General features: G+C 42.6%; 1 protein-coding gene across 1 annotated transcript in view; it reads right to left on the reverse strand.

Annotated features, from left to right (window-relative positions):
- EIF2AK4 (eukaryotic translation initiation factor 2 alpha kinase 4) overlaps nucleotides 1-16540 on the reverse strand; it is a 100530-nt gene that overhangs the window by 38206 nt on the left and 45784 nt on the right. Inside the window, exons 14-20 of the mRNA XM_054716364.1 lie at nucleotides 15768-15851; nucleotides 13709-13831; nucleotides 11757-11861; nucleotides 9405-9462; nucleotides 9123-9202; nucleotides 6194-6295; nucleotides 4889-4942 (exon numbers count right to left, since the gene is read on the reverse strand). Of these exons, the coding sequence (XP_054572339.1) occupies nucleotides 4889-4942; nucleotides 6194-6295; nucleotides 9123-9202; nucleotides 9405-9462; nucleotides 11757-11861; nucleotides 13709-13831; nucleotides 15768-15851 (606 nt within the window). The remainder of the gene's footprint in view (nucleotides 1-4888; nucleotides 4943-6193; nucleotides 6296-9122; nucleotides 9203-9404; nucleotides 9463-11756; nucleotides 11862-13708; nucleotides 13832-15767; nucleotides 15852-16540) is intronic.

Genomic DNA, 16540 nt, shown 5'->3' on the forward strand with positions numbered 1-16540 from the left:
CTGAAGGTTTCTGAATTTGTCATTTTCCTCCCTGCACTTCAATAGGCAATGGGCCCACAGTGCTGTGCAACAGTGTAACAGAGGCCCTTTTTTTTTTTTTTTTTTTTTTTTTAAATTTAGGAAGCCTTTATTAGCCGGCTGGCCAGCCAAAGGGCGACTGCTCTGCCTTTCTCCACGCAGGGAGACCAGAGAGCAGCAGCGACCCTTTGTGGGGGACCACTTTTAAGCATATTAACCACATCCTGTTTTTGCAGAGCAAGCAACCCAAGACAAAACAGTTTATCCCAAGCAACGTCAGGATCATGCCATTGACGGCCATGTTATTCACAGGGTCATCCTGTTCTTCAGAAAGCTGACAGTGTTCTGTGAAAGAAGGCTTACATGCTGGGAAGGGGCCATGAAACCATATCTCAAGCGCAGGCGTCCTCAAACTACGGCCCACGGGCCACATGCGGGTGTTTTTGCTGTTTTGTTTTTTTACTTCAAAATAAGATATGTGCAGTGTGCATAGGAATTTTTGTTCATAGTTTTGTTTTTTTTAAACTATAGTCTGGCCCTCCAATGGTCTGGGGGACAGTGAACTGGCCCCCTGTTTAAAAAGTTTGAGGACCCCTGGGTAACAGAGGCCCTTTTTATATTTTATTGACATAAATGACCCAAAAAATCCTCAACAACTACCTAGAAGCAGAACTCAGGCCTTCTAAACACACAAAATACTGAATCCAAGAAACGGTGAAAATATAAAACAAATCCTTTCGATGTCTAATTTCAGTAGAAATTATGTGCAGTAGCTGCTGGAATCCTTAAAGCAGTGTAAAACATCTTGTTTTCATTTTCTCTTCTCCATTTATGTTATCTATATTGATACCATTCCCTTGAATTCTCTTGATTTATGTTACTCTATATCTTCTACTATATCAGCTACTACCCATTAAGCAGGTAATATAAACCTTTCTTTTGAGGGTAATACAAACCTTTGAAACGTTCCATAATGATTCCTTAATTCTCTTGTTTATAATAAGGATTTATAAGGAGTTAGAAGACTAGCTGACATCAGAAACATCTCAATTTTTAGATGACTATTATTAAGCATTTTCTTTTCTTTAATTCTTTATTGTTTAAAGTATTACATATGTCCCCTTTCCCCCCATTGTCCTCTCCCTCTCCCAGCCTGCCCCCGCCCCCCAGCACCAGCCTTCACTCCCCCCTCCCCCATAGTCTGTGTCCTTTTGTTATGCTTATATGCATATAAGTTCTTTGGTTGATCTCTTACCCCCTCTACGCTCCCCCCCTCCTGCCCTTCCCCCGCCCCCAGCAGCATTTTCTAATTATATATCTTTAATATATGCTCCCCTCACCACCCCAATCCCCAAACTCCTATCCTAGTGTTAGGCTGGAATAAAGAGACAGGTAATTGCTTTTCATGTAAAGAAACGGACATGATACAACTTTTATGAAAATGTTGCCAAATTAAAGTGGTAAAAACAATAGCCTATTCAGCACAACAGACCCTGATATACTGCTTAAACCCTGTGTGGTGAACACTGTGTTACACGCATCTATAAGCATTTCCTATGCTGCCTCCTTTCAGATAAGAAGCAATGGCTGCCTTGTGGGAAGCGGCGGTGGCAGTGGTTTTATCAGTTTTTACATAGTCCAAACACAAACGCTCAGGGGTGCCTAGTAAGTACTTGTGACGGAGAACAATTCCGTTGTGAGAAATGGTCTATATAGTTGCTCTCACGTTTACAGTTTAATAAAGTTCCTGAGCCACCACAGCTGCCAACATTCATGTGGAAATACTGAATAAGACTGACCTTGTTATGGGGAACATTTCACTAATGTTCAATGAAATGAACATTTTCTTATGACGTCTGGAAACACAGAAATGACTCAGCTAAGAAATAATAACTAACAAAAGAAGAAGAAACACAACTCAATGTTCTTTCTAATGGTCTTTACTAATTCAATAGATGAGGCAGAACAGGCCCCTCTAGCCACTAGATAAGCACTACAGCATTACAGGATATTTAAGGGTATTTAATCCCTTTATTTTGCAGGTGAGGAAATGGAAAGTCTAGAAAAGTGAATTGTCCACCCAGCTACATAATTAATATGCAAGAAATTAGCCTGGCCGGTGTAGCTCAGTGGTTGAGAGTCAACCCAAGAACCAAGAGGTCATCAGTTCGATTCCCAGTCAGGGCACGTGCCTGGGCTGTGGGCTCAGTCTCCAGTAGGGCGTAAGCAGGAGGCAGCAATCAATGATGTTCCTCTCTCTCATCGATGTTTCTATCTCGCTATCCCTCTCCCTTCTTCTAAAAATCAACAAAAACATATGTAAAATAATAGCAAATTAATGCCATGTTCTAGCTAGGTTTCTCTCAACATTAATACAGTCATACTACTTAAAGACAGGGATATGTTCTGAAAAATGAGTCCTTAGGCAATTCCATCACTGTAAGAACATCACAGTACACAAACCTCGGTGGGATAGCTCGCTACTATAATTGTGTGCTATACTTTTACTAGAGGCCCGGTGCACGAAATTCGTGCATGGGGCGGGGGGTGTCCCTCAGCCCAGCCTGCACCCTCTCCAATCTGGGACCCCTCGAGGGATGTCCGACTGCCCGTTTAGGCCCGATCCCTTGGGCCTAAATGGGCAGTCGGACATCCCTCTCACAATCCAGGACTGCTGGCACCCAACTGCTCGCCTGCCTGCCTTCCTGATTGCCCCTAACTGCTTCTGCCTGCCAGCCTGATCACCCCCTAACCACTCCCCTGCCAGCCTGATTGATGCCTAACTGCTCCCCTGCCAGCCTATTTGCCCCTAACTGCTCTCCCCTGCAGGCCTGGTCACCCCTAACTTCCCTCCTCTGCCGGCCTGGTGACCTCTAACTGCCCTCCCCTGCAGGCCTGGTCCCCCACAACTGCTCTCCTCTACAGGCCTGGGTCCCCCCCATCTGCCCTTCCCTGCATGACCGGTCACCCCCAACTTCCCTCCTCTGCCAGCCTGGTCCCTCCCAATTGCCCTCCCCTGCTGGCCATCTTGTGGTGGCCATCTTGTATCCATGTGGGAGCAGGATCTTTGACCACATGGGGGCAGCAATCTTGTGTGTTGGAGTGATGGTCAATCTGCATATTACTCTTTTATTAGATAGGATAGAGGCCTGGTGCATGGGTGGGGGCTGGCTGGTTTGCCCTGAAGGATGTCCCAGATCAGGGTGGGGGTTCCCTTGGGGCATGGGGCGGCCGGGCAAGGGGCCTGTGGTGGTTTGCAGGCCAGCTACACCCCCTGGCAACCCAAGCGGAGGCCCTGGTATCTGGGTTTTATGTATCTTCTATAATTGAAACTTTGTAGCCTTAAGCGGAGGCCTGGGCAGGCCAGGGTGTGTGGAAAGCTTGGCTTCCTCCATTGCCAGGGGCAACCCTAGCCTCCCGCTCTTTCCAGCTCCGTTGCTGCCGCCATTTCTGTTTGGATTTGCTTACCTTCTATAATTGAAACTTTGTAGCCTTGAGTGGAGGCCTAGGCCAGCAAGGGCAGGCAGAAAGCTTGGCTTCCTCCATTGCCAGGGAAACCCAAGCCTCCCTCCTGTTCTCTGTGGCTGTAGCCATCTTGGTTGGATTTATTTGCATATTTGCTCCTGATTGACTTGTGGGTGTGGCTTGTGGGTGTAGCAGAGTGATGGTTAATTTGCATATTACTCTTTTATTAGATAGGATAAAACTGACAGCATAGTTTATTTGCTTACACTGCACCATCACTAACGTGTGAGTAATGAAAGTCTTGTGCTACAACATTAAGATGGATATGATAATATTAGGCGACAGGAATTTTTCAGCTCCATTATAATCTTAACTAGTAGCCCTGCGCACGAATCCGTGCACCAGTAGCTCTCTGCGGGGCCTGGCCGCTCCACACCCGCTGCCCAGAGGCTCTCCGCGGCTGAGAGGCCCATCCCAGGCCAGGCATAGAACGCTTGCCTCATCGCTACGGCGACAAAGCAAGTATTCCGCCAGGCCACTCATGCTGCCCGTTCTCAGCGGCCGCCCCCTCAGGACTGGGGGACTCCGGCGGGGCTGAGAGGACTGGGCGCCACCATCTTTGTGATGGAGTGATGATTAATTTGCATATTACCCTTTTATTTGATAGGATGGGACTGCTGTTGTATGTGAAGCATGACTGTTATGTGATGCAGGACTGTTATTTAAATAAGGAATTTTATCATAATTATAATTGTTAAGAAAGGTCAGTTTAAGAAATAAATGTCCATATGACAAGAGTATTAATCACAAACGTTTCACCAAGACAAACAACCAACTAAGAAGTGCACACCAGAAGTACAATACATAAGTTCCCTAATAATTATTCTTTTAGACTAGCTGGGCGCCAATATTAACCTATGACAAGCCACACACACACACATTCCGATATTTATAGCATGGAGGAGAAATTATTTTGCTCTAAAATACTGTAACTTCAGACTGTCTGGTCTTCTTCCCCTTCATAATCTGAACTACTTGAACCACAAAACAGAACAAAATGGTAGTTTTAAATTACTTTTCTTTTCTTAAAGTCCTAAGCTTTCTCTAAAACAATGAGCTATAAAAGCATTCTCTTTTTTTTGGAAGGCAAGGTTCCAAATAGCACTTCAAAAGCACAATGAACCACACAAAAGAACTCTGTAGTTTGTTAATTTTCTGTGCCAATCCTTGGCATTTTTATGGTGTATTTCAAGATTAGTGACGTGTTAAGTGCTTTATCTTTTGATTTTCCCTCTACATTGTTCCCAGGACACGAGAATGAGTGGCAGAAGATTACTAATTGAAAAAGAAAAATAGTAATTAAAACCCAAGAGTGAAGATGGTGTTTAAAGCATCAGAAAATTACCTGCTTTGTATGCTCTCCATCATCGAAGTCTTCTGGAAACTTAGGTGAAGTGGGCTAAAAGAATATCATATTCAAATCAGCAAGGGCTTGGCAGACTGCCACAGTGAAAGCATTTATTCACTAGAGGTAAGAAAAGCAAATACAGAAATGAAAATCTGCCAATAAGGGAAGATGGAGGTGGCACCTTCTTGAAACCCAGGGCTATTCTTCCAAGTACATACATACTGATACAAACGTTACCCAAATGACAGCCTAGATGATAGGAAACACCTTAGGGGAGGACAAGCTATTTAAAATCTAATGGTTTCAGAAAACAAGAAAGTAGCTTTATTAAACACATAGATGAAAAAAGGCAAAAACACCAAACCATCAACACAGAGTAAGAGAGAAACATTAACTGAAACCTCTACTTCCCCCAAAGTTCTCACCTTTCTGGTAAATAAGACCCTAATTATCACATTAACTTGAAAGTTTAGATATTCTTGAAATGAGGTAAATTTTGACTAAAGAAAGGCACTTCATCAAAGACAATTCTCAAGTCACAGGAAGGGCACAGTAATCGCTTTATTTACTCCTTTACTTTATGAACACAGCTGCCCACGCTGTACTGGCAGTAAAATAATTCAAGTGTTTTCCAAAGCACTGGCTCAGCTCAGGAAGGAAGAGGAAGAATCTCAATATCTCTTGCTCATGAATATGTAAATCTAAATCACCCTCACCCAAACCTTACTCTCCACTTTCATCTTAATGCCTTTTCTAATTCGAGTCCTTGACCTCACACACTGTTAACATTAACCCCTTTTTATTTTGGATAATAACAAGAGGCAAGGATTAATCCCAAGAACACAAATGAAAATTTCATTGAAGAAACAAATTCAAATGGCTCATATTTTGGTCATGGTAGTTTTCTTTAGGCACCAGCTGGAACCTTTAATTTTTAAAAGTTAATTTCCATTAACCTTATAACCCATTCTCACTGCTGTAACTGTATTGATATTATGCAAAACTTCTTGGATTTTTCCTTTGTTTTAAAATTAAGAGTAAACCTCTCAGGATCATTTTTAAAAAGTAACTATAACAGCAATTTCTCCAAGTAAGATTTCTAAAAATAAACAAAACTGGGGAGTTTCTCATCATGGGAGGTATGCAAGAGATAGATTTCCACTTATTAGGAATTCAGAAAATTATAGCAGGATCACTTTTTCTATATTATAAGTATCAGAAAAACCCTCTGCACTAAATTCTGCTGTCCATGCTAAGATCCAGGTTACTGGAAACTGATGCACTGAAACATCTGATACATACATCTCTGAGTTGGTTGAGAACAAAGATCCTTTCTGAGGCCGTGACCATGGGGTAATAGGACATCTCGAAGAAGATGATTCCCAGGCTGAAGAGATCCACTTTCTGAGGAGGAAAAATAATTATATTTAGAGAGTCGTGATAGGAAATGTTACTTACCAGGGAATTATGAGCACTGTTAATTGGAATTAAAGTTTGCATAAGTGAAAAACAAGCCAATTAAATAGAAAAAAAATTAATTTCTTCTAAAGAATAGTATAAGGTATAGATGAGATTAAATACTTGGCATGACTTTTCAACATTTCCCTTGAAATTTAATTGTGACTGGTTTAGCTATATACAGAGACATCAATAATCACTGGCCAACCATTGAGAATAATTACTAAAAAGCAAAGACAACTGAGATTTGTCTCAAGAATTTGCCTTGCATCTTTACTAATCTCAAAAGTGAAACACAGGCCAAAATCTGTAGTTAATAACAAAGATCAGCTATTGATTGCAAAGCCATACCAACAAGGCAGAGAAATTGCACAACAGAAAGATCATGAGTCAAATCCTAACAAAATATAGAAGTGCAAGCAAAGAGGAAAAAGGTGAAGTCAGTGCAGCGTGCCTGAGAGGGATCTGCCGGGGAGCCAGAGGGCGTGTGCCACAGGCAGCCAGCACTGCCTGGCCGGCTAAGGGAGTCTGCTCACGGTCATCGCACAGGCACGGAAGCCACTTTCCAGAAAAACTCCTGAATGAATTTGGAGTCAAGGATCAGTAGGAGAGCCTCTCCAATTATCACCAGTGACCTCTGAAGTTTTAAAAACATTCATTGTGGCATTTCCTACACTTGTTGGCTGTAGAAAATGTGGACTATGTAGAAAAGCACTAAGATCAAAATCTTAAGCTCACAATGTACCAGTTACTATTGATGTCTAAGACATGCCCACTTTGTGCTTTTTAGAATGTACACATGTACACACTATGAAACTAGAGCCATGCTATTCTTGTAACTTTTATTCCCTTAATTTAGTGAGAATATTTTAAAATACTATATCATTTTTCTAAAACAAGCTTCTAAAATATGACCTTAATGACATACAGTATTCAATTACGTGGAAGTCCCATAATTTATTTAACCAGTCTCCTAGTTTTAAACACGCTTGTCATTTTTCACTGTTATAAATAACTAGAGGCCCAATCCACAAAGATTCGTGCAAGAATGGGCCTTCCTTCCTCTGGCTGCCGGCACCACCTTTGCTCTGGCCCGAAGCCGCCTTCCCACGCTGCCCAGAGGCCCAGAGCCATGGCGACGACTCAAGCAACCCGACCCCGGGCCACTCGGTGCCTGTGTATGCAAATTAATTTGCATACCCACTCCTGATTGGCTGGTGGGCATCACGAAGGTATGGTCAATTTGCATCTTTCTCTTTTATTAGTGTAGATACTATGGAGAATTCCCTTTACACTAATCTTTTTGGAATGTCCATGGTTGTTTCTTTTTGGTACATTTCAAAAGGTGGAACTTCTGGGCCAAAGAGTAGAGTGCTTTTAAGAATTTAATCACACTATTCTACATTGCATTTGGAAAGGTGGCACTGGAAGTCCCGCCCACACCCAAGTCCATCTCCCCCCACCCTCACTCTTGATGGGTATTTGGAGGCCTGTCTCAACTTTCTGTCACTGCCAAGTGCTCCCTGTCGGAGCCCAAACCCAGGCTTGTGTTTTGATGTGAATTGCCTGCCTAATATATTTTTAAAATTTAGCTCTGCACTCTTGCTTTAAGTGATCTCACCCAATCTCATAGTTTTAAATCCCATCTGGGTGCCGATGACTCTCACATTTATAACTCTGACTCTGACCTTTCTCAGAGTCTTGAGCCTTGAGCCTCTCGCAACCTACTGGACATCTCCAATTGGATTTCTCATGAGGTAATTCAAACTTAACATGTCTCAAATGGAATTTTCCTGCCATCTTCTCCTCCATGTCTTTCCTCAGGTCTCCGCATATCATTCTCTCCTGCCTGCCACCCCCCTCCCTGCTCCAGGCAGAAACCTGAGCAGTGTTCCATTTCCTTCCTTTTCTTCACCCAAATCTACTCCATGAGGAAAACCTGTCAATTTCCCCCAAATTATCTTATATCAGAATGCTTCTCCCTGCCTCACTTGGTACCACTCTCGTTCCAGCTACCATCTGCTCCACCCTGGACTTCTGCAAAGCCTCTAGCAGTAGCTGGAGTGACCTCTCACTCGAGATTCTTCAGCAGCTCCCTGTGCCTAGTCCTTACCATGGCTAAGCTGGCCCTGCACGATCAGACCCCTGCCTTCCTTTCCAGCTTCCCTTCATGCCTCTCTCCCCATTGCTCACCGCACTGCAGCTACACAGACCTTCTCTTTGGTGCCTTAAATGTGCCAAACTAGCCCTCACCCTGTCTTCTCTTTATGCATGCTACTGCCGCTTCACCCCCTTTTCCTCCCAGGCATGCTCCAACCTCCAACTCTGCATGGCTTTTCCCTTCTTTTCCTTTATCCTAACAGCCAACTTCTTGGAAAAGCTTTCTCTGGTTTAATCTAAAGACGATGTCCCTAGTGTTCTCTGGTCACTGGACTCCTTTTCTTCTTAGCTTTTGTTGGATAAGCTCTTTGAGGGCTCGAATAAGGTATTTGTCCTATTGCTCGACTGCCTTATCCCTTGTGTTCCTGGGCCTGGCCTGGAACTGGGATGGAGGGACTGTAAATTATCTCAGCAGCAACTGTGTCAGCGTCAGTCACTGTCCTTGGCAACACATGTCCTGTGTAGTGTAGTCACTCAGTATACATGTGGGTATATATAAAATGTTCCTGACTATTTTAGCTGGAAACTAAACCCCAAATGCCATGACCTTGATGTTTTTACTATTGTCTCACTCTTGAGACCTTTCCTTCTCTCCCAAAAGCTTTCCCTTTACCTGGTTGTATGCAGATTTGGTGCTTCCTTGGACTTCTGGGCTTACATACAGAGCAGTGCCAACCATCCCAGTCAAATGACCTGCATGGAAGAAGGCGAGAGGAGGGTTTCCAATAACAGGACTTAAAAAAAGGCAAATTTTAATTAAAAAAAAAGTTTCTTGTGCCCTGACTGGGAAGCAAGTCATGACCTCCTGGTTCATAGTTCGACACTCAACCACTGAGCCACACTGGCCAGACTGTGGTGTGTTTTTTAATACATGAATAAAATATACTGAATTTACCTGAAGGGTCTGATTTAATTAAGTGATCTCCTGCTGCATCATCTTGTTTGCCATCAGCCTAAAAGTATAAATAAGCCAAGTATCAGATTAAAATGTGATATTATTCCATACAAATGGCTTATCCATTTCCAAATAAAGACTGAATGAAAAATATCACACAGAAACCAGAATAATCGTAATAAAGCTTTTTTTTTTGAGCTGTAAAATTTTTTGTTTACTTGGCCCACTAATGCAGAGCTTGCCAGAAACCCAATAAGACCAAGAAGAAGGGCAATTCACTACAGAACTCTTTCTTTGTGACAGAAACCCCTGAAGCTTATAGAAGCAAATGCCAAAACAGAATCTATTTACTAGCAAGAGGAAGAATATATTAGCAACCACCATCACCACCTCACTTTCTGACTTTCCCATTCATTTGGGTCAATTTTTATTCTGTTTTCCTATAGGCTGGCCACAAATTTCCACTATCACTGCAAACACCTCCTAAGTAGCCTCATCTTCTTTCACTGTATCTGTGACAGTGCTGATTCACATATTACCCTAAATCACTACTTTGCTGACATTACTCCATAGGTCGCTATTACAAGCACCATCATCAATACTGGTAGCGGTAACATTTTCAGTGCTGGGCACTGTCCACAGCTTTCCTGTAGTCTTATTTTATCCTGCTGACAACTCTCTGAAGTAGGTACTAGTATTAGATACCTTTTGCAAATGTGTTTATTGAGAGGTTAATCAATTGCCCAACGTCACAACACAAAGAATTGGCAAAGATAGGATTAGTCCAGCTGTGCTCTTATCTACCTCACTATATAAGCTTTCCAGAAAGCAAGTTAAATTATTTAGTTTGGGGACCAAGATCCCCATCATTTAGCCCTTCCTTGGTATTAGCATTCTTCTAAATACCTTGTACTGGTCAGGACCACGTTCTTACTGACCCCCTTCCATTTCCTCCCTCTCTGCTCCTTCTAACGTCTCCTTCTAATTCAGCCTCTATTTACCATTTATCCAAATGGATTATTTACCATTAATCCAAATCCTATTTTATTTTTTCTGACCGCCCTTAGAATTAATGGCATTTACTAACGGCGTACTATTTTGGAACTTAATAACTTGGGCTTCCAATGTCAAGTAAAACTCTCCCTCTGGCACTCAAGGTCTGCCACCTACAGGACTTTCAACCTCACAGCATCCTCTCTCACCCGACAACATGCTGGCCTTCACACAATCAGGTCTGCTCACCTGAGGGCCTTTGCTGATGCTATTTTTGCTGGAATCCCCTATCCTGGTGTCACTACACCCTGCCCTCAAGCTTGGCCTGCTGGACTCACACCCATCCTTTAAGGCACATTTGCAACGCTGTTTTCTTTATATAGCTTTTCTTGGTCCTCATAACCATATGTAAATTTTCTCCTTTTATATCTCTACTAGAGGCCCGGTGCACGAAATTCGTGCACTGGGGAGGGGGGGGGTATCCCTCAGCCCAGCCTGCACCCTCTCCAATCTGGGACCCCTCGGGGGATGTCCACAGGGATCGGGCCTAAACTGGCAGTCGGACATCCCTGTCACAATCCGGGACTGCTGGCTCCCAAATGCTCACCTGCCTACCAGCCTGATCACCCCCTAACCACTCCCCTGCCAGCCTGATTGACACTTAACTGCTCCCCTGCTAGCCCGTTTGCCCCCAACTGCCCTCCCCTGCTGGCCTGATCGCCCCCAACTGCCCTCCCTTGCAGGCCTGGTTCCCCCCAACTGCCCTCCCCTGCAGGCCTGGTCCACCCCTAACTGCCCTCCCCTGCCAGCCATCTTGTGACAGCCATCTTTGACCAAATGGGGGTGGCCATCTTGTGTGAGGGCAGAAGGGTCAATTTGCATATCCCCCGTTTATTATATAGGATTTCGCTCACTTCACATTATTCTACCTTTGTATATTAAACAACTACTCTATAATGCCATGAAGAACAAACACCTGTGAATCATATGTTGTCTAGGAGTGATGTTTTATGCTTTTTGAGCCTTATTTCCTTAAAATAACTAAAAGCCCCTCAAGTGCAAAGCACCTAGCCCAGTGTCTGGTGTGGTAGATCAAAACACAAATTATTTCATAAAGTATTATATGCCTAAATATTGACATAATTATGTCCCTCAAGTGGAATGCACTCACTAAAATGCACTCACGATTTCAAAGCGTAAAAGGTCACTTGCAGCTCACCCCTTCAGACTCGTGTCCCTTCCTAGGGCTTACACAGCAGAGTTCACTGATCTCATTACTATCCTGTCTTCTGACACTTTCATTATTATCAAAGCATGCAGGGCCCTTTTCAGGCACAGTCTAATTTTAAAAATACTCACAGCAAAGGGTAGATGGTCTGTCGCCAAACCAAAATCACCTATTTTTACGTGGTCGTCGGAATCCAAAAAAATGTTGACAGGCTTCAAATCCCGGTGGATCATTCCCTGATGGGAGAGAGCAAAGAAACCAAGTTTAACCTGTTTCCTAGCTCCCCTGCCTGGGAAACGCTTGCTTTTCTCCACTCATTTGAATTGTACCAACATTTACAAGGAAATGGAAGGGGGTCAGTAAGAACGTTTTCACGAGGTCTTCCACGGTAATGCTAACACTTCAACTTTGAATCCCCAGCACACACGGAAGGTGCTCAATGAACACTTGTTACATGACCAGGCTTTCTGCCCTTCCTAATGGCATACTCATAATGTGTATTGTTCCAGGTACTATAATATAGGAGATAATTAAATGTAATAAATAAAAACACAGTGTGTGATCCCTTTTACCTTACATGAAGGTACATTTTGGCTCCCTCAAAAAAAAAAGAAGTCCTTCTCAAGCATGGGGTTTGTCTGCCTGTATTTCAAGGTGTGGCACCATGTTAGCTATCCAACAAATGATTAGCAGATACGGAGCAAATTAGATCGAGAGAAGAGAGCACAGGGGCACGGTTGTAGGACGCCAGGATGATATCACAGTAATAGAGTTCTAGTGACCTTCACTAGAACTCATTTTTATTTCCAGCTTTGCAAATTCTGTTTCCACCAAATCATTTATAAACTAGACATGTGTAAATTACAGTTCTGGCTTTTGAGTAGAAAAATGGTACAGTATAAATATTTCAAGGTTAAAGAAACTGAGGCAAAGGAGAAAATATATTTACACTAGCTAATGCATTAGACAATTCCATTTTTTAAAAAGTAAGAGTGCTTTATCCTGAAGCTAGGCCCATTAGCATTTACATAGTAATGGCAATTTCTAGCTTTATAATGACACAGTGCACGGATGTCATGCACTGGGCGGGGGAGTCCCTCAGCCAGGCAGGCCTGGGCCCTCTTGGGGAGCGGGGCCTAAGCCGGCAGGTGGACATCCCCTGAGGCGTCCTTAGCACTGCTGCCACCGCCACTGCGCTCACCAGCTGTGAGCCCAGCTCAGGGCTTCTGGCTGAGCGGCACTCCCCCTGTGGGAGTGCACTGACCACCAGGAGCAGCTCCTGTGTTGAGCGTCTGCCCCCTGGTGGTCAGTGCATGATTTGCATATTAGGGTTTTATTATATAGGATTTTGTACATGTGGCAAACCATGTTACTCAACAAGACCCATCTCTGTCCTTGCTAGATGACTTTCTGGTTCCTCCATGTTCCTAGGAAGGGTGGCACCAAGTCAGAATCAGATAACTTGGCCTGCATCAATCACATTCTCGCTGTATTGTAAACCACTCTAGGAGTCATCCTCATATTCTAGGCATGTTCACGTATTTCCTAACCCAGAGTTGGCAAAGTTTTTCTGTAAAGGGCCAGAAAGTAAGTATTTTAGGCTTTATGGGCCACAGAACCTGTCATAACTATTCAATTCTATAGTTGTAACATAAAAGCAGCCATAGGCATTATATGAGCATGGCCCTGTTTTAATAACACTTTATGGATATTGAAATTTGAATTTCATAGAATTTTCATGTGTCATGAAATATTCTTTTGATTGTTTTTAAATAATCACTTAAAAATGTAAAAGCCATTCTTATAGGCCAGGTCATACATAATGTGGGTTGGATTTGACCTGTGGGCCACAGTTTGCTAATCCTTGTTCTAACCTTCAATATTTTCTTTTAACTTTGATACTTTGTACTATTTTCTTCTCTTTTGACACATTGTTCTAGTACCTATAAAAATAGATTATTTTCAATATACCCATAATTTTCTCTCTATTTCTGTTTTTCTCCAATCTTACATTATTTGATTTTCTTATTCGGTCCTAAATTTTATATAAAGATGTTTTTAGATATGAAATGCTGTAGTTTACTTTCTCATGGATATAAGCCAGTCCATCCAGAATCTCTCGAAAAAGCCTCCAGAGTCTGTTGGTGTCTTGATACAGTCCCTGGTCGATGGTGTCACGTAAAGTGCTCTTTTCACAGTACTCCATCTACGGACAAGAACAAACCAGGAGTGATTTGACTGTACAGAGTTTCAATTGAGGACAATTGCAATTAATGTAATCCGTCATTTTAAAACATGTACCACAGGTTTCAAATAGCTATGGGAAAGGCTTGATTTTTTTTAATTGAAAAAAACCAAGAGTATTAAAAAATTAGGGATAAAATATGCATAATCTTAGCATCCTAACATAACCAATTTTTCATATTACTGTTCATTTAAAAATTATCTTACTTGTTTAAAATCCCTGTCACAAATAATATAAAAATTGAGAAGTATACTTTTATTTATTGTTTTACAAGATTACTTCTAACCCAAATTTTCAAGAAGGGCTAATTAACCTAATGATGTCATTAGCCTTTCTCATTTGTACATTACATTAATGACAGTGACCTTCAAGTCTAAAATAAAACATTATGAATATAAAAACAATCCAGAAAGGGCTCTATTTCATCCCTTAAATGTACTGATGTATCAGAAAACAATGATATATCAACATGTAGCATTTGATTTATGAAACTAGACTATATGTTTCAAACCAGTGCCAGAGTTGAGATTTCTCATGAAGGAGGATTTTACTGTTTTTAAAGAAAGGAACGTCTCATTTTAAAAGAGAGGAACATCCTCTCATGATCCAAGTAACCATCTACAAATTCTGACTCACTCTCCAGGCCTCACAAGGGCCTCTGACTCCCACCCACAGTCCTACCACATATCAGATGCATCTCTTCTACGTACTTCTGTCAGAGAGCAATGGCATGTAGTAGATACTCAATAGGTAGCTGTTTGGGAGACGAATGCTTATTAGTGTGTGAGAGAAGTATCTCAGACATGTTTATGTTAGCCCTGGCTGGGTAGCTCAGTTGGTTAAGAGTTTCAGGATCAATTCCTGGTCAGGGTCCATAAAAGAAGCAACCAGTGAATATATAAATAAGTGGAACAACAAATCAATGTTTCTCTCTCTCTCCCCCTTCTCTCTCTCTCAAATCAATAAATAACACTTTAAAAAAACTTTAAAAATAAATAAATAAGATAAAAAGATGTTTCAGTTAGGGAATACCAAAAACTAGTTCCAATCCCAGGGAAGCAACTACCTAATTAGCCTCTTTTGAAACACTACACTTGTCTGAAAACTGTCAAGCTCATCTTCATATTTGAAGACCTGCCTACTTGCAGATATGACTGAATCTACTAGTAATGACCCATGGTCCTGTTCACTTGGGGTAGAGGCAAGTTTGCCTCTTTGGTTTGTGGCTGTCTCTCTGCTGGCAGAACTCACCACTGTCCAGAACGCCGCCCCTCAGGCATGGGGGAAGGCCAGAGCCAACAGGCTTCCCTTTAGTCATGCCTCACTGCAACGCGTTAGCCTGTGGCTCTTATCCCCCAGAAGTCCCAGGACCAGCCAGTTTGCCTAAAGCCAAGCTGGTGCTTCTTCTGCATATGCAAGGGTGTTTGTGCATCAGACCTTAACTGGCCAGGTTCATTAGTTAGACAAAGCAGAGTTTCTTACATACAGTCCAGCATTTATGAAACTTGAATATGGTTCTAATTACTTCACATACATTATTTCATTTATGCTTCCTGAGTCATGGAGATGGCTGTTATTTAATTTACAGATAAGGAACCTGAGGCACAGACAAGAAGAACCTTGCCTGAGCTCACACAGCGGTGGCTGGTAGATCCAAGATGTGACTTACACAGCCTGAGTCCGGAGCCCATAAGCAGCACCCTATGCCGCCTCCTGCTGTGGCACAGGAAAGCATGAGTGCGAGGCTGAGGGAAAGGGCCTCCATGCTGCAATCCTCTCTGGCCAATTAAACTTCGTTAGTGCCAGCGGGTCCTGCTCTGCCCAATGTCTTGCTCTAGTCTCCTGAAACATATCCACCAGCAATTACTGGTCAACACGCTGCACGCCAGAGCCTCACCTGGATGTAGAGGTAGTGCACAGCTTCAGTGGTCACCGATAACTCACTTTCATGGCAACTGTTCTTCCCATTGCAGTCTTCATCCTAAACCAAGAGGAGCACACAAGAACTCAAAGTGGGGGCTAAAATTAAACAAGGCCATCATCATCAGCTCACTTGTACCTGCCCCCACCAAATACGTGGCCATCCCGTTGCCTAGTTAGAGGGAAGATCACCGGGCAGAACACAATCACTGTCCTTTAGTTGCTTACAACATTCTAAAGACAATGTTGCTATTATCTGGATCCGCTGTATAGTTTCCAGGTCTGTCACTGAACAGAATAATTGATAGGGAAAATAAAAAAACAGGTTGGTATTAAAGGTGTGCAACCTACATAAAAACTCCATGTCAAGTCAGTTCTTTCTTACCATTATATCTTTCTCTGGATAAGGAAAGCAGAATATGTACAGACGAATACTTCAAGGCTTCAGTTTTACTGAATGCCTTCCTTTGGAAACAGAAGATCAGAAATTCATCTTCAGCTAAAACAATTTAAATGGATCATAGGACCCCAAACACACTGCCCTTTGGGCTAAAATGCTGCCGAGCAGGTCCTCCAGGGCCACTTACAGCCACTGAGCCTCTCTGCTACTTTCCACAGGGCTAGTCTGTCTGTCTCCTTCAGCTAATTTTCTAACTCATGTCCCTGTTTTTAAAAAATTATTTTCTCTTCTAATAGATTAATTTAATACTCCCCACCCAGGTATAGAAAAGAGCATTCGGCAGCATTTGA

Source organism: Eptesicus fuscus, chromosome 5, assembly GCF_027574615.1.
Source record: "Eptesicus fuscus isolate TK198812 chromosome 5, DD_ASM_mEF_20220401, whole genome shotgun sequence".
In the NCBI taxonomy this organism is placed as follows: domain Eukaryota; kingdom Metazoa; phylum Chordata; class Mammalia; order Chiroptera; family Vespertilionidae; genus Eptesicus; species Eptesicus fuscus.